The sequence below is a fragment of the Rhinichthys klamathensis genome, unplaced genomic scaffold, assembly GCF_029890125.1.
Source record: "Rhinichthys klamathensis goyatoka isolate OS25496 unplaced genomic scaffold, OSU_Roscu_1.1 h1tg000554l_1, whole genome shotgun sequence".
NCBI classification, from domain to species: domain Eukaryota; kingdom Metazoa; phylum Chordata; class Actinopteri; order Cypriniformes; family Leuciscidae; genus Rhinichthys; species Rhinichthys klamathensis.
In genome coordinates, this window is record NW_026607023.1 from 1860464 (window position 1) to 1883713 (window position 23250).

At 39.8% G+C, this 23250-nt stretch overlaps 1 protein-coding gene across 5 annotated transcripts in view; it reads right to left on the reverse strand.

The window, feature by feature from the left end:
- LOC130073607 (rho GTPase-activating protein 26-like) overlaps window positions 1-20567 on the reverse strand; it is a 121232-nt gene extending 100665 nt beyond the window's left edge. For 4 of the 5 annotated variants that reach the window (XM_056239121.1, XM_056239123.1, XM_056239122.1 and 1 more), the window contains exon 1: window positions 20061-20566. In XM_056239121.1, coding sequence (XP_056095096.1) covers window positions 20061-20214 — 154 coding nt within the window. In that variant the 5' untranslated portion in view covers window positions 20215-20566. Of the gene's footprint in view, window positions 1-20060 lie in introns of all 5 variants that reach the window. The other variant, XM_056239124.1, reaches the window with a different exon arrangement.
- Window positions 20568-23250: the final 2683 nt, after the last annotated feature.

The window sequence follows — 23250 nt, forward strand, 5'->3', positions numbered from 1 at the left end:
CCTTGACGTTAAGGGGGCAATCCTGCCCCAGGCGATCATAACCCAAAACAATAGCGTCCACAATCCAGTGAGCAAGCCTCTGTTTAGAGACTCCCCATCCTTTGTTGCACCCACCAAAGCACACAAACAGCTGGTCCGATTTCCGAAAAGCAGCCGAACGAGAAATGTATTCCCGAAGTGCTCTGACTGGGCAAATAGCACTCTGAGCATCCGAACCCTGGGAGGTTGATGGCTCAGCAGACAGTGACGGCAGAGAAACTATCTGCGCTCTGAACGGGGTATTGAGCGATTTAGGGACATAGCCCGGCCTCGGTCTGAGAGTTACATTAAAGTTTCCCGGCCCAAAGCGAATACAATCCTCACTTACAGAGAAAGCCCGTAAATCCCCAACCCGCTTCGCCGAAGCGAGAGCGAGAAGCAGCGCCGTTTTGACCGAAAGCTCCTTAATGGCAATAGAAGCTAAGGGCTCAAACGGCGGTCGTGACAATGCTTCCAAGACCAAAGCTAAATCCCACGGCGGCACCGAAGGCGGCCGTGCAGGGCGTAATCTCCTAGCTCCCCTGAGGAACCGAGTCACCGACGCATGCCTGCCGATAGACTGTCCATCAACATGGGGGTGAAACGCTGCAATAGCGGCCACGTATACCTTCAGAGTGGATGGAAGGCTCCCTTCATCCTGTGCTGAAGAAAGCGCAGAATAACCGACACAGAGCAGTTCGCTGGGTCTATATCGTCATCCTGAAACCATTTTGAGAAAAACACCCCACTTCAGAGCGTACAGGGGCCTGGTGGACGGGGCTCTCGCTTCCGCGATGGTATTCAAAACTCGCGCATGTAGTGCATCCCGCCCGCTCAGCGACCCTGCAGCGGCCACACATGAAGGCTCCACAGTCCGGGGCTGTGATGCCAGATCGTTCCGCTCGCTTGTTCGGGGTTCTTCCACGGGGCCAGGGCGCGGGCGCATCCGCGGGTGACCATGATGCGCTTGTGGCCGGAATACCACGCACTCGGGGGAACGCGCGTTTTCAGCCAGTGTTGAAGCGGTCTCATATGCAGCAGCCCCAGATGACACACTGAAGAAGCCGCTGCCATCCGTCCCAATAGTCTCTGAAATTCCTTCAGAGGGACGAGCCTGCCTGGTCTGAAGCGACCGAGAGAAGAGCTCAGAGCCTCCGCTCGCTCGGGGGAGAGACGCGCTCTCATTCTCTCCGAATCCAAGCATATTCCCAGGAAAGAGGAAGTCTGACTCGGTGTGAGCACACTTTTCTGGAAGTTCACCTTCAAACCGAGCATCTCCAAGTGACGAAGGAGGACTTCCACATGGCTGACCAGCGTTTCTTTCAACTGCGCGCGAACCAGCCAGTCGTCCAGATAATTCAAAACGCGCATCCCGCTAGATCTGAGGGGTGAAAGTGCCGCGTCCATGCATTTTGAAAACGTTCGAGGAGCGAGAGCTAGCCCAAAGGGAAGCACCGTGTATTGGTACACTGAATTCTCGAACGCGAACCTCAGGAAACGCCTGTGATGCCTTACTATCTGAATATGAAAGTAAGCGTCCTTTAAATCCACCGAAGCGAACCAATCCCTGGGGCGAATTTGCGCCAGGATTTGCTTCAGTGTGGTCATCCTGAAGGCGCGCTTGTGAAGCGCTCTGTTGACGGGTCTCAGATCCAGTATAGGGCGGAGACCACCTCCCTTCTTTGGCACTACGAAGTAGCGGCTGTAGAACCTGCTCTCCCGCTCGCTCGGGGGGACGGGTTCTATCGCTTTCTTCTCGAGCAGGCTGCACACTTCTTGTCTCAGTATGTGTGCACTTTGGGGCAAAGTTAATGACTGAATTACGCTGCGAAAGCGGGGAGGTCTGCGTTTGAACTGAAGTGTGTACCCGCGCCGAATTACGTTCAACACCCACGGCGAAATGCCCGGAATAGCTTCCCACGCTGTCTGGAAACGACTGAGAGTGGGCTGAACTAAACCTGCGGTCATCGCCGCTATGTGAGGGCTGGAAATAGACAACTCGCGCTTCCCGTGAGGTGCCTTTATAGTTAATGACCGTGACTCTGCGCTGCTCGAGGGCAGGGCGGGTAACACAGTGTGTGGTGCAAGAGGAGAAAAAAGCTCTGTTTGTGAAGAAGTAATTTGCTTTATTTTTGAACACACAACATTCACAACATAACTGCAAGCGTCGCTCGCAGAACGCTGAGGGACCACGTGCTCTCGAGCGCGTCGCTTGGACGCGGGGCCATCCTGGCGCTCTCCTCTCCTTCTTGCCTGAGCGGTCAGGACGACTGCTTGGGCCTCGCCGGGGACGCGGTGGGCTTCCGGCCTCCTCTGAGCCGGCCTCCTGTTTCCCGCTCCATGCCACTGGCCGCTTCGGCCTTTACGGGCATCCGGTCCCGGGCGCGGCGCTGACTGATGCCTGGCCGCAGCCTGAGGTTGACGACCCGAGGCGGAAGACGAGCGAGAGCGGGGCTGCGGCGGCGGAGGCATCGGCGCCCTCCGAGGAATCACGTGACTCATCGCCTTCGCCTTTTTCTGCGTCTCGGAGTATCGCTCGGTTACCTTTTCCACTGCGTCTCCGAACAGACCTGCAGGGGAGATCGGTGCATTTAACAGCGTCTTCCTGTCCGCCTCCTGCACGTCCGATAGGGTGAGCCACAGGTGTCTGTGGAGGATCACCAGATACCCCATCGAACGGCCAATCGCCTGGGCCGAGCGCTTCGTGGCCAGGAGCGCGAGGTCCGTGGCCGAACGGAGATCCCGGATGGCGTCAGCGTCGACAGAGGCGGCGCCATCCAGATACTTCAACTGCTTGGCCTGCAGCATCTGAAGAACGGCCATGGCGTGTAGTGCAGAAACCGCCTCCCCGCGGCGCCGTAGGCCTTGTTAGCCTGGTGAGCCGTAAACCTGCAAGCTCGGGACGGCAGGCTGCAGTCCGAGCCCAGGGCGGGAGCCGACGGGCAGAGATGTGCGGCGACGGTCTCCTCGACAGGGGGGATGCGGAGGTAGCCATGGTCTCCCGCCTCGTCCACGGGGGCAAACATGGCCTGGGTTGAAGTGAGGGTGCGCGCCGATTGCGGGGCCGCCCACGACTTCACCACGTGCTCATGCACGTCGGGAAAGAACGGTGTTCCTCTTCTCGAAGCGGCCTGACGGCGGCTCGATTGGAGGAACCACGTATCCAGCTTGCTCTTTGGTGGCTCATCGGGGGCTTTCCACGATAAATCCAATTCCTCGACGGCCTTCGAGAGGATACGGAAGAGCTCTTCCTGCAGGTCCGCCGGGGTCTCTTGCTCCGTGGTTGCCAGAGGAGCGGCCTGCTCCGCACCCCAGTCGTTCTCGGAGGCCGACAAGGACATAGAGTCTTCCTCCTCACTCGCCCCGAAGGACACGAAGTCAGCGACCTCGCGAGGGGGTTGAAAGGAAGGGTCGGGGAAACTCACCGGGGGTCGAACCTCGACTCCACGGCTGGGGGGGCCTGCCAGCAGCACGGAGGCGGCAGCAGGCCCAATCCCCGCAGCAGCGCGAGCTTCATCCCGCCTGGCCTTGAGGGCTCGGAGGGACATGTCCGCACAGAGATCGCAGGACCCTCCATCCCTGAGGCCTGACTCAGCGTGGGCCAGCCCCATGCACGCGACGCAAAACAGGTGCATGTCTGGGGGCACTATGGGGCCCGAGCATAGGTTGCAAACGGTCGCCATCGGATGCTGGAGACAGTTCAGGTATCTCCGGCGCACCTTCAACGACAGCGAAATGATCCAAAGTTTGTAGAGTAGTATCAGCTCTCTAGCACACGATTTGAGCGTGAAGAGAGAGATTCTAAAGAAGGAATTGGCGCTCACTTGCATATATACTGCTACGAGGTGTCAGTATTTGCATATTCGCGTCAATTGGCCAGCTCTGCTGGCGTTAGCCTATAAGATTTCAGCGGAAGTGAAGGATGAGAGGAGTTCCCATATACGACATTCGTAATGTCGAAGTTCCGTAGCCTTGATAGGGAACTCAGTCATATACATCTAGGATAGCTTGAGGGTGAGTAAATTATCATTTTTATTTTTGGGAGCTTTTTTTTTTTTACTCAGGTAAGTACATTATATGTAATTTCATAATTAATTCTATTGTCTTTGAAATATGGTTTAAAGTGTAAAATAGACTTAATTTAATTTCTAATGAAGTACTTTACATTACTTAAGTATGTGTCAACACATGCCACTGTCAACACGTCAAAATAAGTGTACTTCTTTAAAAAATGACATGATGATTTATAATGTACTTTAAAGTAACACTTAATTTGACATTATTACAAAGTGCACTTTTCAAAATTATGTGTTAAGAAACTTGGGCTGAGTTTCCCGATAACGTTGTCTCTTAGCGCGCTACGAAGACTCTTAAGGTATAACTTAACTGAAGGTATACCATTTCTAGGCGTGTTCCCCGAACTATACCTTAGAAACCTGCTTAAGATATACCTTCTTACGTGCGACGTTACCGGGTGCTGTCCGTGGCGATGCTGCTGAATCTGTTGATATCGATGACTCGAGAATCAATTATTCTCTCGAGCAGGGGCTGTTTATTTGAGAAAGCGCTGTTCTTTATAAAAGAAGCACTTCAGAAATAGTTGAAATTGCATTTACTAGGACTCATGGGATATTATAAAAAATAATCCAAACTATAACAGCCTATAATAGCCTTGCCTACATATTTTAAAATTGTATCATATATTCCTGCCATAATAACCATTTAAATTTTTTATGTGCTTTCTTCTCTTTCCCATTTTTGTTCGCTGAGGTAAGCTGCGATGAAATATTGTTCTTGTAAATACTTTCAAGCATTTCAGTAATAAAAGTGTACGTCACGTAGCTACGGTGCTCGGCAGTGATCAAAAAGGATTTAAACAGTGAATTTTGAATCTCTTCTTGTAAACTCAGAGATGTGGATTCAGACGGCAATTAATTTACCACACGACCTGTTTGTCAAAAATCAGTAGGTACTAATTTGGACAGAGATTTTTACGCGGGTTGGGTGAGAAAAAACACTGATATTATGGATTCGGACGGCACTAAAATAACCGAATTACCCCTGTAAATGTTTAAAATACCAACCCGATCTCACGACCAATTCGTCCGAATTTGACGAGTGATTAAAAGATGGCTAATTCGTAACAATTCGTACGACCTCACTCGTACGAATTAGTACGATTTTTGCTAAAACGTACATATTTGACGAGTTGCCCAATTCGTATGAATTCGTACGAATGACCTACCCCTGACCCCGCCCCTAAACCTACCCATCACGTGGGTTTAGACAAATCGTACAAATTCGTACGAGTGAGGTCGTACGAATTGTTACGAATTAGCCATCTTTTAATCACTCGTCAAATTCGGACGAATTGGTCGTGAGATAGCGTTGAAAATACCGTACGAGCCCATGATAAACAATATTAGCGTCCGAATAGGACTTAACTGACAGTAGCCTATGCTTTCACTGGCCTTTAAAAGCGCTCTTTAATTAAAATAAGTTTATAAAATGTTATTATATATAATAATATAATTAAAATTCTAACAACAATCAGTGTAATGACAATTTTATTCTTTGCATGAAAACACTTGAATTTGCCTAACTGAACACTGTCTGGGTGTATTAAAACTTCAGAATTATATTCATATAGACCTTTAACAGTGATGAGGTAAAGCTAAGAGTGGTCCAGACCAACCTTCCGGACGTATGACTTACAGAAGGTATACTTAACTAAGAGCGTTTCGGGAAACACGTATTAACGATAAGGTACAGCTTAAGGTGTAACTTAAGAACGACGTAGTGTTAAGAAGGTTTCGGGAAACTCAGCCCAGGTCATTAAATTGTTCTGTCTTTCATTACACTTTTATTTAATTAATATTATATTATATGCAAGTACAGTTTTTCTTTTCTTCAAAAATATACTCATACGATTTGAAGTACACTACAATTGCACATTCAATACAATTACTACTTTTTACCTTGAAAAAATAAATAAATATAAATATATATATATATATATATATATATATATATATATATATATTTCCCTTTCAGTGCTGCCTACATTATGTAGTCAATTAGTCTATTCACTAGCTTTTACAACCAATCTCATGATTCTGAGCAAGAAAGACTCCCCTTCCCCTATGAATTCACATCTTATACAAGAATTCTTTCAGTCTGTACAGTAATGATAGTTGTGTTGGGGCTGAAAGGCATCAGGAATCTGGTCGCCACCCCTTGTGACTGCTTGCTGACACAGCGTTTTTGTTAAAACTGACGGCCCGGCCAGTAAAAGTCTGTAAGGGAAGATAAGAGCCGATGACAGACCCAGTCAACGATCCTGGTTAATTATTCATCCGGTTCCCTCACAGAATGACCTGCAGTCAATTCCTTTTCACATGCCTCAGTCCAGCAAATCAGCAATTTCCTCACTAGAAAATGGGTGGACACATACGTAACAAGTACACTGTAAAATAAAGTGTTACCTCAAGTACTTTACATATATGTGTCATGTCTGTTTTTTGGTTTTGTTTCATGTTTTTTTTCATGTCTTTTATTTAGAAGTTTTCCCAGTGTCATGTTCCAGGTTTGTCATGTGATTTCCCTGACCCCATCATGTGACCCTGTCATGTGCTTCCCCTGTTCATGTGTCTTATTTTCATTGGTTCTTTGTTCCTTGTGTCACTTTCTGATTGGTTCATTGTTTCATGTCAATGCCATTGATTTTTCCTAAGATGCACACCAGTAACGTTATTTTTTTCTTCTAACGCACGTTTATAAAAGGTACTTAAATGTCCTAATTGAAATAAGGCCTAATCCTAACTTAATCTAAGCCCGGTCTGTGAAACCAAGTCATAATGTTGCTAAATTATAATTATTATTTGTTTTAATTCCACAAAATATAAATAAAAAAGCTGCATAATTAAAGTGGCCAGCAGTTCATTAGTGAAACTCTTCTAGTGTGAACTGAAAACTTTCAGGCACCAAAAGTTTAGGACAATAAACTACTTGAAAACAGTGCTGTTCTTTCTCTTGACCTTGACCTTGACCTTCAGGTTCAACATTCAGTGTAGCTTTAACGTTTGAGCCTGCAGTCTTTGGTTTAAAGTGTAACCTGTAACCTAAAGCAGCAAAATCAAGCATTCATTTGAAAAGTTACTAAGAAGAACTTAATCAACTATTGAACACTGGCAGGACATTTCAAGTTCCTGCCTCATCTCCAAGCAATCTGGACCTCAACGGATCAGTCCGGCCCAGCCAGGCCCTGTGAACACTGGCCCATTGTCTTACTGCGCTCCTCCTGGGGACTCACTGGTTCTACACTCATCGAGTTAGGACATGGGAGAACAGCCTCGGGCCACAATGGTCAGCATTCAGAGACAGAGAGAGTTAAATAACCCAAGGGGACTTTACCCAAAGCCCACACATTCAACAGCTTTGGAAAAGAGGAATTTGAGACAGTGACTGTGGATCACGTGACTGATGAGTAAGAGAAAGAATATACATATTATCCAGGCAAAAAAATCACAGAACAAACAGTAATGTTCATCTCTAATCCATCAGTTATGCAGAAATCAGAGAGATACGTTTCGAAATTCCAAAGTGCTTAGAGCATTTTCTGGGATTGTCAGATGGAACAAAGGCCTGTGTTCTTAGCAATACTCAGTACTGCCTCTTGCCTGAACGCCCACTTCCACTTTGTTCCTGTGCCGTCACCGAGCCAAAGAGAGGTTTTTACAACAGACAGTGAAGGGCCTGTCAATGGACAATTTGGCACAATGACGAGGACAAATCATTATTAACAACATCTGTCTGAATCACATGTCAAAAAAAAACACCTGCGTTTTGTTTTCCTCTCCAATGAGACAGCAAATACTGGAAAATGCTGAGCGTGACACCCACAGCAAGTCTCAGCAACACGCTAATGAAGCCCAAATGCGGCGGGTTGCACTTAGAGCTGTGAGCAAAATGCAGAAGTGCTTCGTCCAACACGCTAATTTTAGTTTTAGTTCTACGCCTTGCCGCACTTTTACATACAAGAGAACATTTAACCAATTGGACACTTGTTATTTGAAACAGAGCCTGTGGTATAATGATACTATGCTATTAGTTACTGTGGTTACTCATCGTCACACAAGTCCGAGTTCATGGAATTGAATTATATGTACCGCTTGAGGCCAAAACTTGGGTTTGAATTTCCATTGTGTTGGTAAACTGTAAGCTTATTTTCAACACTCTTTTCCTCAACCCAGGCCCATTGGAAAAACATGCCTCTACCAACATGTTTTCAGAACTCCAAAGACGAACCTATTCAATTCACTGCAGTTTTCAGATGAACACTAGAAACGCCACAGCAAAACGCCAACAACTTGTATTCCTTTTTATATCAAATTATGATTACGGGGCAGATTATCAAATAAAGACTTACTTTCCCACTTTCTTTGAACAATACTATGTTATGACCTCAAAACGCTTTACCATAGCACGTTTTGCTGATGTAGTAAACTTGCTCGGTAGCTCACTTGGTACAGCATTGGGTTTTGCATGCAGAGCACGGCTCAAATATGAGTCCTGTGAAACACGAGTCTCAATAAAAGAGCTCAAAGACGTAGAAGCCAGCTAAAATATTGTGTCTGTATCAGCAAATGTGTTTTATCCCATTTTGTGTTAAAGGATTAGTTCACTTCAAAATTCAAATTTCCTGATAATTTATTCACCCCCACGTCATCCAAGATATTCATGTCTTTCTTTCTTCAGTCGAAAAGAAGGAAAACATTCCAGGATTTTTCTCCATATAGTGGACTTCAATGGTTATCAACGTTTTGAAGGTCCAAATTGCAGATTCAATGCAGCTTCAAAGGCCCTACACGATCCCAGCCGAGGAATAAGGGTCTCATCTAGCAAAACGATCGGCCATTTTCAAACAAAAACAAACATTTATTTTTTACTAGCTGTGATGCGGCACTCATTACGTAATCACATTGAAAGGTCACGCCTGACGTAGGCGTAAAATGTAGGGTAGGGCGAAGGGTGAAAAACATCTCATTTTCTCCTCCAACTTCAAAATCGTTCGACATCGTTGTTTTACCTTTTATTTTGTTATTTTTTTGTAAAGGGCGTTTGACTTAGTCTTTGTAGGTTCGCTTTGTAAACACTAGGTTGGTACTTCCGTCTACGTCACGCGTGACCTTTCAACGTGATTATGTAATGTGTGCCGCATCACAAAATGAAAACGGTGACATCATGCATAGTATGTGTTCAGAACACAGGCGCATAGTGTTTTAATTACAAGGTAACATCGCCAACAACTACTTATATAAATGTAATGAATTATTACTGGCTTGGCAGCATAATACAACGTTCTTAGTCATTTTGTGGATCCGTGTGTGAACGAGGATCGTTTTGAAAAAACGCAAAGTAAAACCTCTTCCGTTTTAGTTCATAGTTGTTGTGTAAACGTACCCTAAGCTATAACAGGTAAACATGTCAGCTAGTGATGGGTTGGCAATACCGATTTTTCGTTTTTAATAAAAAAATTTAGTGCTTACACTATCCAATAATCACATTAAGCCTTGTGCTTTGCTACCTTTGATATGAAACAAAGTTTAATCTTTCGAATTCTGTCAATTTTATAATGAAATTCAAACAATAAATGTGGTTTCCGGCGCTCCTTAATTTGGTGTGACAGGTCGCTGTTTTTGACTCAGATCAAGTGGCAGCACGGAGCACAAAGTGAACCTATAGTTATATAGCACAAACAATAAACATTAGTGAACTTCAGAAGATATGATGAAAAAAAGCAGTACAACTCTAAAACGCTCAATCACTGTTTCAGCCGTGGAAAGACGTCAATAGAGCAGCTTGTAAACAGTAATGCAACATTACATTTACCTCAAAAAAGCCATTCAAAGTCCAAAGCTTGTTAATTGTATAGAAAAAAATAACTCTAGAGGAGCATTTCGATAATTTTATGCACAATATATTAGTCAAGTCCAGTCAAGTCATCTTCATTTATATAGCGCTTTTAACAATGAATTGTTTCAAAGCAGCTTTACAGAGATAAACATATAATTTAAGGTAACAGATTGTTTTGGCGTTATAGCGGTTCTTGAATAATGTTACTTCCAGCTAAAGTTAACTTTGATTGATTCACCTCCGTCGAAATGATCAGACTTTAAACGCGAACCTGTGATTAACGCTGACGGCGTTCACATGCTCATTCAGAATTCTATAGTTATGTGCTTTTTAAAATATGTGCGCAGGTTTGTAATTCATACAACCCAGCCTAAACAAACTACTTTTCTTGCCTATAAATTTTCATACAGAATTTTGTTTTATTTTATCACTTCGGGGTACGCGAGCCGGAATTCACAGCGCTTTATCTGTTACATTATATTACATATGCATTATATTTTGAACCTGTTGTCTTCATTGTTTAATGTATTTTAAAGTCCCCCTGTAGTCAATAATCGTATCTTTTATCATCAAAATGACATATTTTAACGTTATTTCTTTGAAAAAAAAAAACAATTTCTTCATGCCTTAAAATTAGGGTTGCTATCTATGTCTGATAAAAAACCGGGACATATCGATGACCCGCCCAACGGGTGGGGTTTGGTTGGGGGGATCTTACATTCGCGTCTTTACATATCGATGACCCGCCCAACGGGGGAAGGCGATTACATGCACGCTTCTTACATGCGCTTTTTGAGGCACATTAGCACACACACGCAAGGTCTCTTCACAGTTTAAACATATTCACGTAGCCTTTCGAAAACCGGGAGTGCATAAATTTCCCGGGACAAGTTATTAAAAGAAGGACAATCCCGGTAAAACCGGGACAGGTGGCAACCCTACTTAAAATAAATTGAATGTACCTCCACACCCTTGCCTCATTTAGTATACGCGGTTCTATGAATATGCAAATGAGCCCCGCCTCCACTCACTCACAGCGGCTCAGAGATCCACTCGTTGACGATCACACGTTGATCTAATTGGTTACAAGGTTGCTTGTGACGTCAGAAACACCAGCGCTTTCAAACCGTCTTTGGTTCACTGCAGTTTTAAGGAGAAAATACTCAGCAATGCTGTCGACTTATGAATTTGCACATGGTTTGTATTAAAGCACATAAAAAACACAACATAGACATATAAACGACATTAAAAGCTTAAACACCACAAACAAACACTTCTACACCACAGGGGGACTTTAACATAATTTGAAAAGTTAATATAAAAACTGCCTTATAGCTTTTTTTTATTTGAGGGTTGATTTAAAAAAAAATGTGATTAATAAAGCAATTAGCCCCACAACTAAATTCACAGTAAACTGTGGCTTCACAGTGCTTATTGAACAAGGCAAAACCAATCAGAATCAAAGACCGGGACTCTCCGTGTAATAATTCAAGTTTTAGCATTACTATTATATTAGCAGGACTACAATTCTATAGTAGAATATGAAAATGTTTTGTTTTTTTCTTTAAGGAATCTCTCATATAAAGGCTTCAAAAGTTTATTCTGGCTCTTTTATTCCTTTAATCTCACTGAACTGCTGGAATAATTTCCTGTGCAGGTACAGTACCTAACTGCGTTTCACAACCAGCTGGACAGCAGTGAGGACACGGTCATGAAGCAATCCAAGAAAACATCTCCTGTGTCCTCTCTCTGCCCTCCAACTCATTCACTTTTATGGTACACCAGGAGAATGTTAAAATAAGATCAATTTAATGTGTAAAGGCACACGCACACAAAATCTCACACAGGCTGAGCATGGTTTCCAAACCACACATGGTTCCTCAACCCCTGACGGCTGTGGCTCTCTAATTAAAAAGCCCTGGCAAAGCTCACCAATGAGTCAACACAGGTCATGTTCAAGCAAAAGTTCCTCTAGGTCCACAGGTCAGGTCATAACAAGAAATCTAGATTTAGTGGTTCTGTTTCCACATTTAAGGATTAGTTGTTCATCCAAAAAAAAAATATATATATAAAGTATATATATATATATATATATATATATATATATATATATATATACACTCACCTAAAGGATTATTAGGAACACCTGTTCAATTTCTCATTAATGCAATTATCTAATCAACCAATCACATGGCAGTTGCTTCAATGCATTTAGGGGTGTGGTCCTGGTCAAGACAATCTCCTGAACTCCAAACTGAATGTCAGAATGGGAAAGAAAGGTGATTTAAGCAATTTTGAGCGTGGCATGGTTGTTGGTGCCAGACGGGCCGGTCTGGGTATTTCACAATCTGCTCAGTTACTGGTATTTTCACGCTCAACCATTTTTAGGGTTTACAAAGAATGGTGTGAAAAGGGAAAAACATCCAGTATGCGGCAGTCCTGTGGGGGCGAAAATGCCTTGTTGATGCTAGAGGTCAGAGGAGAATGGGCCGACTGATTCAAGCTGATAGAAGAGCAACTTTGACTGTAATAACCACTCATTACAACCGAGGTATACAGCAAAGCATTTGTGAAGCCACAACACGCACAACCTTGAGGCGGATGGGCTACAACAGCAGAAGACCCCACCGGGTACCACTCATCTCCACTACAAATAGGAAAAAGAGGCTACAATTTGCAAGAGCTCACCAAAATTGGACAGTTGAAGACTGGAAAAATGTTGCCTGGTCTGATGAGTCTCGATTTCTGTTGAGACATTCAGAGGGTAGAGTCAGAATTTGGCGTAAACAGAATGAGAACATGGATCCATCATGCCTTGTTACCACTGTGCAGGCTGGTGGTGGTGGTGTAATGGTGTGGGGGACGTTTTCTTGGCACACTTTAGGCGCCTTAGTGCCAATTGGGCATCGTTTAAATGCCACGTCCTACCTGAGCATTGTTTCTGACCATGTCCATCCCTTTATGGCCACCATGTACCCATCCTCTGATGGCTATTCCAGCAGGATAATGCACCATGTCACAAAGCTCGAATCATTTCAAATTGGTTTCTTGAACATGACAATGAGTTCACTGTACTAAAATGGCCCCCACAGTCACCAGATCTCAACCCAATAGAGCATCTTTGGGATGTGGTGGAACGGGAGCTTCGTGCCCTGGATGTGCATCCCACAAATCTCCATCAACTGCTATCCTATCAATATGGGCCAACATTTCTAAAGAATGCTTTCTGTTGAATCAATGCCACGTAGAATTAAGGCAGTTCTGAAGGCGAAAGGAGGTCAAACACAGTATTAGTATGGTGTTCCTAATAATCCTTTAGATGAGTGTATATATATATATATATATATATATATATATCTGTCATCCTTTACCCACTCTCATATTGCTAATAAAAAGAATCAATTTTGAAGAATGTCCAAGCTGCTCTTTATTAAAAGTTATAACGAAGAGCATTTAAGCAGAGTTATAAGACGTGTTAGAGCTGCACGATTCTGGATAAACTGAGAATAACTCTTTTTTTTTTTTTCAAATAGAGTTTGCTGCACGATACTCCCACGATTCTGAACAGACAACTAAGTTACGTAATTTACTAAAGGTTCTGACAAAATAGTATTTGCTGCAGTCTATTTAAAAATGTTAAATTATTTAGAATGAATTACTTTAAAAGAAAGTGGTTTGAAGGAATGATTCAATGACACTCATAAATACTTCACTTGTTTCATTATTGAATGAATCAGCGTTTTTGAACGATTCTCTTGAACGAATGATTCAATGACAAATGCAATTTTTTAACAGTCGCTTGTTGCCACTTAGCGGCGTAACATGTGATCAATACAATCGGTATTTGAAGCGCTAAGTTACTTTCAAACCGTAGACCGTAGACATCAGTGTTTATAAGCTAAATATACACTTTTATCCCAGTACTTCTGTGATCATTTAAATATTTGTAATCAACTCAGATTGAAATGTTCTGGTGTGATTTTGTCAAAGGTTTAATAGACAATGGCGAATCGCTGTCATTTAGGAATAAGATTGCGTGGCTGTCTGAATCGGGATCGTGATCTTTTAACGAATAATCATATAGTTCTACATAATTCTGAAGAAATTTTTACAAAACTGGAAATATGATATATAATATATATGTAATATGATAATATGTTATCTATTTCAGTTTTTTTTACATTTAATATTGATTAAATTATTAAATTAAATTAAAAAACTAATGAACTATTAAAGTAAATTAAATTAATTATTAAATTAAAACATCTAACGCATCTGTTTGTTTATAAATCTAACGAGTTGTCATTGTATGAAAATGAAAGGGATAGTTCACCCTAAAATGAAAATCAAGTCATCATTTACTCACCCTGGTGTTGTTCTAATGCCGTATCCCCTTCTTTCTTTTTCAGATCACAAAAGGAGAATATTTAAAAAGTGAATAGCGACCAGCATCAAGCTTTTTTTTTTTATTTAAATCCCGATATTCCAAGTGTTCTGTGGATATACGATAGGGTTTAGTGAAAAACAAACCAAAATCTAAAGTACTATTTAACAGAAATCCTGACCTTGGTCTTTTGCGCTCGACTGCACATTTGTGAGACTCTATTAGCGCCGCGGCATACTGCATTACAACACCAGGGTGAGTAAAGTATGACTTAATGTTCATTTCAGGGTGAACTATCCCTTTAACAGCTTAAACATTCTGCCAAATATCTCCTTTTGTGTTCGACAGAACAAAGAAAGTCAAGTTGGGTTTCTGGAACAACAAGAAAAATACATACATTTAATGTATTGTTGTTAATGTACAAGATTTTGTTTTATGTTTGTGTAAACTACTTCCATTTCGTTAGGCAGAAATATTAAAATGTTCAAATGTACAAATTAAAACTTGACCCGGTTGAGGCTGACAGAGATGACAAGATTGGTAGCTCAATTTGTAGCATGGAGAGATTGTGACACATGCTATGAATTCATGAAGGATGTTTTGGTCAAAGTGGCCACTCAATTGTGAAACATTGAATTAAACAGGAAGTCTTAACCAGTGAGAATGTGTGTTTGAGACCAATGCATCAAAAGTGTGGAGCGTTCCTGAATCACAGCCCATTACCTAAAGGCCTTGTACTTCACAGCATACGAGAACTGCTTATCCCAGAGCAGACGGTCTAAAGCCACAAACAAGTAGCCATGATGAGTCAATATACTGCCCCTTCTCCACAAATGTTATGCCTCTTGACACTTCAAAGAAGCTGTGAGCAGCAGTTTTTCTTTTCTTTTTTTTACTCAACAGAAAATAAAATGATTATAGGCTACATTTAGCATAGAAGAAGCAGGCCTAAACATTCAGGAATGCCCCTGCTTCAATACAAGTTAAGCTTATCTAAAAAAATAAAAAAATAAAAAAACCTGGAACATTCTTGAATGGTTTCTTTTTCCTGCCTGGAAAGAGGATGTTGAAAACTGTGGGGCTCGATACCTTTTCCACTGCATGATGGCCTAAAATGAACCCAACAAGGTCATAATGATTCCCCTCGCTTTTTTCCCTTTAACCTCAAACTGTCTTTTATTATAAACCTAAAGACCAACACAAGCTTATAACAATTATTTTTTGGGATTTTCTGAGGATGCACCGAATGTTAAAATTCTGGCCAATAGGACAAGACAATAATTATTTTCATGCTGTGGTCAATAAGCGATGAATGGACAATATTAAAATTCAATACTATGTTTTTCTAAAAAATAAAACACTAGAAAATAAAAATAATTCATTTAAAATAAGCCTACTACAAGTGAATTTAGGAATCCCAACATTATAATGAACAGTATGAAAAATGTATATTAAAAATATAAATGTATTTTCATTTTGACACGAGCAAAAGATTATATTTAAAATTGCAGGTGTTTTTAAAGATTAACTTTATGTGAGTGCAATTGTAATCTAAATGCACAAATATAGAAATGAGCGTGCAAATCCAATATCAACCATATATTATCAGCCTATAACTGATATGGATCCGATATATCTTTTCTGAAGAAAATGTGAAAAATAAAAAATATAGATGGACGGCACAGGATGACAAGTAACAAAAAAAAAGTTTAAAACTTAAGTTTAGTGATTTTAACTTATATGAGCAACAGTAATAATCATGCTACAAACTTATATTTCATAATATATTTCTCCAGTAATAATAATTTGGTAACGCTTCCTTTTACAGTACAGTACTTACGTGTACTTACCTAGAAAGTACTGGCTAATATAAGTTAAGTACATGGGTTAGGGGTAGGTTCAGGGTTAGTACCTATTACCCAGTAATTATAATTACTATATTAAGTACATAGTAAGTACATGGGTAACAGGACTGTAAAAGGAAGCGTTACCAATAATTTAAGGCAACTATGTATTCCAATTACCAGCCAGAGGACAAATTAATTTAATAGAGGGAACATGCCAACCATACATTAATAATGCATCTGGAGGCAACACCATCGCTTACTATAGCAATAGAGAGCCTCCATCAAAGACACTTGATTGATTGATTGATAGTAATCCTGAGTTTATGAGCAGTTTCTTTATTAAAGAGGATATGTGATAATAACGATAATCCTGCTTTACTCATGCTCAACGAGAGACTGAAGCTCCGCCAGCTATAGGTCGCCTCCAGACACAGGGCTGAGATTACAGAGCGACAATAATCATCAAGAGGAGGCTGCCCTAATTCCCCTCCAGCCCACTCCACACACAGCACACACCAAGCACAACACACACGCTGTTTCTTTGTTCTCCTCTCGTGCATTCGTCTGTGGATGTGCCCTCACTTAGCACTAGCGAATGTATCTTTTCCCCATTCACAGCTGTGCAGTGTGAAAACAGCCTCATCCACCGGGAGCATGTTCTCTTTCAGTTCATAACCTGAGAAACACTCTGCAGTGTGTGAACTCAACTTTCTAAAGACCCCCTGTGGTGAAAATCAAGTTTTTAATGTTGTTTATATGTATGTGTGGTGTTTTTAATATGCTTTGAGACAAAACATGTGCACTATTTTCTCATTAAAACTGCAGTGTAAAGATGCAGATTTTTAGAAGGCAGCCGCCTGACTCGGGAACATGGTTTGAGTAACACGTTATTAGCTGTTTGATAACGTAGTCGAGCCAAAGGCTAATCATATCAATTACTATAGGCTAAACCCTAATGCTCAAAATAATTATTTGGGTTAAATAGGGTAAACTTAAATTAAACAAATGAGTTTAATCAAATGAACTTTTATGAGTATTTAGAACTTTCCTCTTCTTTTGAGTTCACAAAACTGACACATTTGAAGTAATCTGACGATCTCTTTTTGAACTTCTTGAAAAAAGTGTTAGTTGCGTAGCTGTAAATTGAAGGGACAGGAATCTCTCAGATTTCATTCAAAATATCTTAATTTGTGTTTATGAATAAAGTCTTAAAGGGTTTGGAACGACATGAGAATGAGAAATTAATTTTCATTAGAGTAATTAATGTTCATTAATGTAGTTAATGTAATCAGAGTTTTGTTTTCATTTTTAGGTGAACTATCCCTTTATGGTATGAAGAAATTATTTTAACAGGAAAGAAAAAAAAACGTTTAAAGTTTAAACTAGGGCTGTTAAATGATTAATCGCGATTAATCGCATCCAAAATAAAAGTTTGTGTTTACATAATATATGTGGGTGCACTGTGTATAATTATTTTATATATTTAAATACACACACATGCATGTATATTTAAGAAAAAAATATTATTTATATATACAATATTTATATTGATATATAATACAAATTATATATAAATCTATATAAAGTATATACATGAAAATATTTCTTAAATATATACAAGCATGTGTGTGTATTTATATATATAAAATAATTATACACAGTGCACCCACATATATTATGTAAACACAAACTTTTATTTTGGATGCGATTAATCGCGATTAAGTTTAAACCTAGTTTAAACATGTCATTTTGATTATCAAAGATGAATTTTAATGGATAAAATTGTTGACTGCAGCAGGGTGTTTTAATTTTTTTTATAACTCCTTTAAACATTATTTAGGGGGGTCAGACCCCTCAGTAAATTTGCACCCTGACTTTCCAACAATCCATGAACCACAGCATCATGTTAGTCACTCCAAAAACAATAAAAAAAAAACCATAAAAATGATTCCAGGGAAAGGCTGCATTTTCCAGCTGAAAAACTGTGTTGCAGCAATGCACAGGCCCATAGAAGGTTACGGTGTCCCTGATGTCTGTGAATCAGTCACAGCTCAAACCGGACTGCAGATCTGGGCTCATGGATCGAGCTCAACCGACATACAGAGCAGCCGTTCGCACGCTTCTGCGGGTTCAGAGGTGACCAGCCCTCAGGACAGTAGGAGAAAAGTCCAAGCAAATCACAAACCAGTCACTGGTGGAATGAAGCAAGACAATGTCATACACACGTATAAGTAAGAAGAAGAAGAAAGAGGAAGGGTAGGGAGTTCAGGGAATTCAGGCATTGGGAAATAAAAACTAACAAAGTTACAAAAAGTGTGAATTCTCTATCCTTTTGGACATAGCAACCAAACAGTAGTGATTAAACTCCAATTCACAACTTTACAAGCCAGAATCATTCAGAAGAAATGTGACTCCAGTGATATTGGTACACATTAACTTTATGTTTAAAAAAGAGAGACTCGGTTAGCAATTGTGTTTAAATCCCATAGCCTTATATTGAAGACAGGATCTGACCCATAGAGACCAAAATGGGGGGGGGGAACTTGATACATGTACCATAATGACAATACAATAACAATACCATACTGTTACCCTATGCCATACATGTCAAAAAAGGACATGCTTCCCCTATAAAACAGTCCTTCCTCGAGCCATTTTTTGGGTGTTGCCAAAACATGAGTCGCTGAGAACATTTGCTTATAACCTTTGAGCCTACATCAACTCATCATCTGTCTTTTAATGTCAATTAGGATATGAAAAATACACCTGTGTGGAGTACAAGACCTGTGATAAGTGTTTATGGAGGGATTAAACATGATATCAGGTCTCAGACTGTGGAAAGAAGCTCTATGTTCACACAAAGTAACAAGTTAGTGTTTATGAAGTCTCTCACTCATGACAGGTTTACACATCGCATAAGCTATTGAGAGGAGCAAAACATCAGCCATGGATAAAGAGGACAGGAGGGGTTCGGTCTCACGTGAAATCCAACACAGGGACTATTTGTAATGATTTTATGCTAGGCAAATTGGTGGAAATCTCATACATTTGGTGATATTTTGTATTACAACAAAAAGTGTAATAGAGAAGCAAGAGAAACTTAACAAGCAAACATCTTCATTTTCAGGGATTATTCGGGACTTCTTGCCCAATGATGATTCCAATATTAGAAACCACATCTAAGAGGAGGCTTTTCCAGCTATACAACTTTATATAACAAACCTGAGGAATTTGAAGCTGTCAAACTTGGGAGCCGTGACACGCCTCGGTATTGTATTCAACACCTTACGTCTTAGGACATGTCTCTTGGGTCAACACAGAGAGCCGGTTTGGTATCAATTCCAACTGGATGTAAGTTACGCGCTTGTTCTGCTAGGGTCAGATTTGCTGTGTTTGTTTTGAAACTTCAGGTCTGAATCTGTGGGTCACTGCGACTGTGTGGTGCACTTCTGAAATGTTAGTTGAACCTGTTCAAAGTTAATGAATTCTGCAAGAACACCTGTGTAAACCTGAAGGGAAATGACTCAGTTGTAATTAAAATAATTGCAACAAAAAAAAAAATAGCCCTGAGAATTTTTTTTGAGAACATTTAGTTTGCTATTTTTGTTAATGTAAATGACATTCAAATATTTTTAAGTGTGACTTTTTGGGGCAACTGGATGTGATGATAATTTATGATTGTCTTAAAATCGACAGATTATTCAAAAGAAACACAAATTTTACAAATGTTAAGCTCTCTAGGCCTACTATGTCTCGACATAAAACAATCACTTATTCTGACTATATATTAATCGAACTTTGCTTCGTTGTCTTGTGTAATAAACAATATGTTACAGCTTAATAAACAAAGTGCATGTCCCCCCTGCATTCATAAGCAAAGCAAACATGTATCTTACTTTTCAGTGCTTGAATTAAAGCTTTCCCGTCCTTGATCAGCTCCTTGATGAACTTATTTGTCTTCTCTAATTCCATTTCATGAGATTTCAGCCTCTCTCGGAATTGCGGGCTGTCCAAATAGCAGTCGCTGAACTCTAACGCAGGCAATCCCATTCTTACTCCAGCTCGGTCCAGGACAAGAGAGGAATGCAATGCAGATGCAACTTAACCGCAACTTTAACTAATAATAAAAGGCATAGAAGTGGAAACTACATAGCTGTAGTCGGAAACGGATGCAGTCTGACAAAAATCACAAGTGCATCTCTTCAACAAAGCCTCTGCTGGAAAAAAAAAATCTAAAAATATTTGAAGCGATCTGTCTATCAAGGGAATCCACGGAATACCCGTGCGCTTCTCATGACGACGTCATAATGTTCGTCTGTAGGGTGACGATAAAACAAAACGCGGTAATTGCGGACTCCAGCTTGGGCGTTTTTAAACGCGTCTGTACCAACCTACCATGAAGCGGATAATCCTGTGATTGGCATGTCTTTCGGCCAATGGTGTCGCGGGATTCCGGAGCGGGCGGTGAACGACGGGATAAGAACGTGATTGGTTGGATGGTCAAGAGCGATGATGTCACTACGATGTGAGGATTTCATAGTTCAGTTGACACATTTTCCAACCCATTTTCCCTCTGTAAAACCCATTGTAAAAATCTATCTATCTATCTATCTATCTATCTATCTATCTATCTATCTATCTATCTATCTATCTATCTATCTATCTATCTATCTATCTATATATATATATATATATATATATATATATATATATATATATATATATACTGTATATCTATCTATCCATCTATCCATCCAGCCATCCATCCATCCATCTATCTATCAGGCTATCCACTTATCTTTGTAGTGCACAGATTAATGTATGAGCTCTGAGCTAAGGTACTGCCTTGCAAATCAACTTGGATCTTTAAGTCATTTCAACTTACTTACATTAAACTGACTTTTAAAAAAATGAGTTGAATCTTATAACTAAAGTTGAAAATTGCTTAACTTATGATGATGAGTTTAAGCGACATAAAAACACATGTTGTCATAATTTATTGATCATATAACTTTTTTTTACAGTGAATGACAGCTTAGAAATACTGGAACAGAGACGGGGTCAGACTTTTTTTCCGAACCATCCTGAATTCCTTGCTCCCACTTTACTCCAGGGTTTGTCTCACTTATATATTTCAGTCAGAATCTTGTTCAAACCTGTCAGCATCTCCTGAAGCCATTTAAGGCACTGCTAATGAAAAGCACAGATATTTATAACATAAACTGAAAGAAGAACCGATACCATATTGCCATCGCTGCTGGGGAAGTTCACTTTGGTGTTGCTATATAGCAGGCTGTATTGACTGGTTAAGAAAGAAAGGAAACTTGTTGAATCGCGTGTTCCGAGAGTCTCTACCGATGGCTGATAAATGTTCCCTGGGCGTGAGTATATCTCAGTGTCATAAGAACTGCCTCATATCAATTCATACCTGCTGGTCTTGTTATTAATGAGTGCATTTGTTCCATCCAGCACAGCTGTCTGCATCTCTGATGTGGAGTACACTGCCACCATGTGTCTAAAAATGGACATCAATTATATTGGGTAACAATACAGTAACAAAGCACTTATAGTTATAAATAATTTGCAAACTATTAGTTCATAGTTAATTAATAGTTCATAAACTGTAATTAATACATTTATTGACTTTATACAAATAGTATAATCACTGTAATTAACAAAGCGTTATTGTTTAAGCTTAAATGTAAAGAGTTAGATAATGCTTTGTTAACAACTTAACCTTAAATAGTTCTCACTTTAGATTAGGTCATGGAATATCTGAAAATGTTATTAATTAAGTGCTTTAACCCAAACTTTATTGGACATTAATTACATTAGAATGCACATAGGAACATTAAGAGTTCCTTACATTTTTTACAAATACAGCGAACAAACACACATGCTGGGTTTCCATGTGTTATGGGGACTTTCCGTAGAAATAATGATTTTTATACTGTACAAACTGTATATATTCTGTCCCCTATAAACCTAATCCTAACTGATTTATTTTAACAATGTGACCTATTGAGTTTTTGTATTCATATTGGCAGCAATTTGTTATTTAATTTTTTTTAAGTGGTTATATTTAGCTTTGGAGATTACGGAAGCGTATTGCATTCACTTGAGGAAAAAAAATCTACTCTGTTTTTCTGAATTAACGAGTTAATTATTTCAGAATTACAAGATAATTTTTCATGGAAAAAAAAAAGTTTTTGCTCTGTTTTTCTGAATTAACGAGTTAATATCTCAGAATTATGAGATACATTTTTCCTGAAAAACATTTTTTTTCACTTTGTTTTTATGAATTAATGAGTTACTCATAATTGTGAGATAATTAAGTCATTAATTCAGAAAAACAGAGGAAAAACTTTTTTCCATGAAAAATTATCTCGTAATTCTGAGATAATTAAGTCGTTAATTCAGAAAAACAGAGTAGATTTTTTTCCTCAAGTGAATGCAATACGCTTCCTTAGGAGATAGACTTAATGTATTTGTATACATTTTAAGGAACTCTTAATGATAATGTAATTAATGTCCAATAAAGTTAGGTTTAAAGCACTTAATTAATGACATTTTGAGATATTCCGTGACATAATAAGTTGTTAACAAATCATTATCTAACTCTTTATATATGAGCTAATTAAACAATAATAATTAGTTAATATCAGTGACAATGAATGAAGAACTCATTGTTTGTAAATAGTTTATTAATGTATCAACTAGCTTATAAACTGTTAATTAACTATAAGCTAATAGTTTGCAAATTATTTGTAAATACTTTTTTTTACTGTAAACTTATTATAAAGTGTTACCTTATAAGGTATGATATGTCATCTGATCGTTATTATCCTTCTTTATACTTTGAATTAATTGTGATGTATATAGGCACATGGGGTAAAAACATTGTTGATACTTTATTTATCCTGCAGGAAATTGTATTGTCACGGCAGCTTCAACACACAAAAGCACAGCACCACACATATTGTAACAAACAAGTAATTTCCGACTCTGTACTGATCTACAATATAAATTTTTTAAATAAATAATATATAAAAATTAACAAGAAATAAGAAATGAGTGCTATCGTAC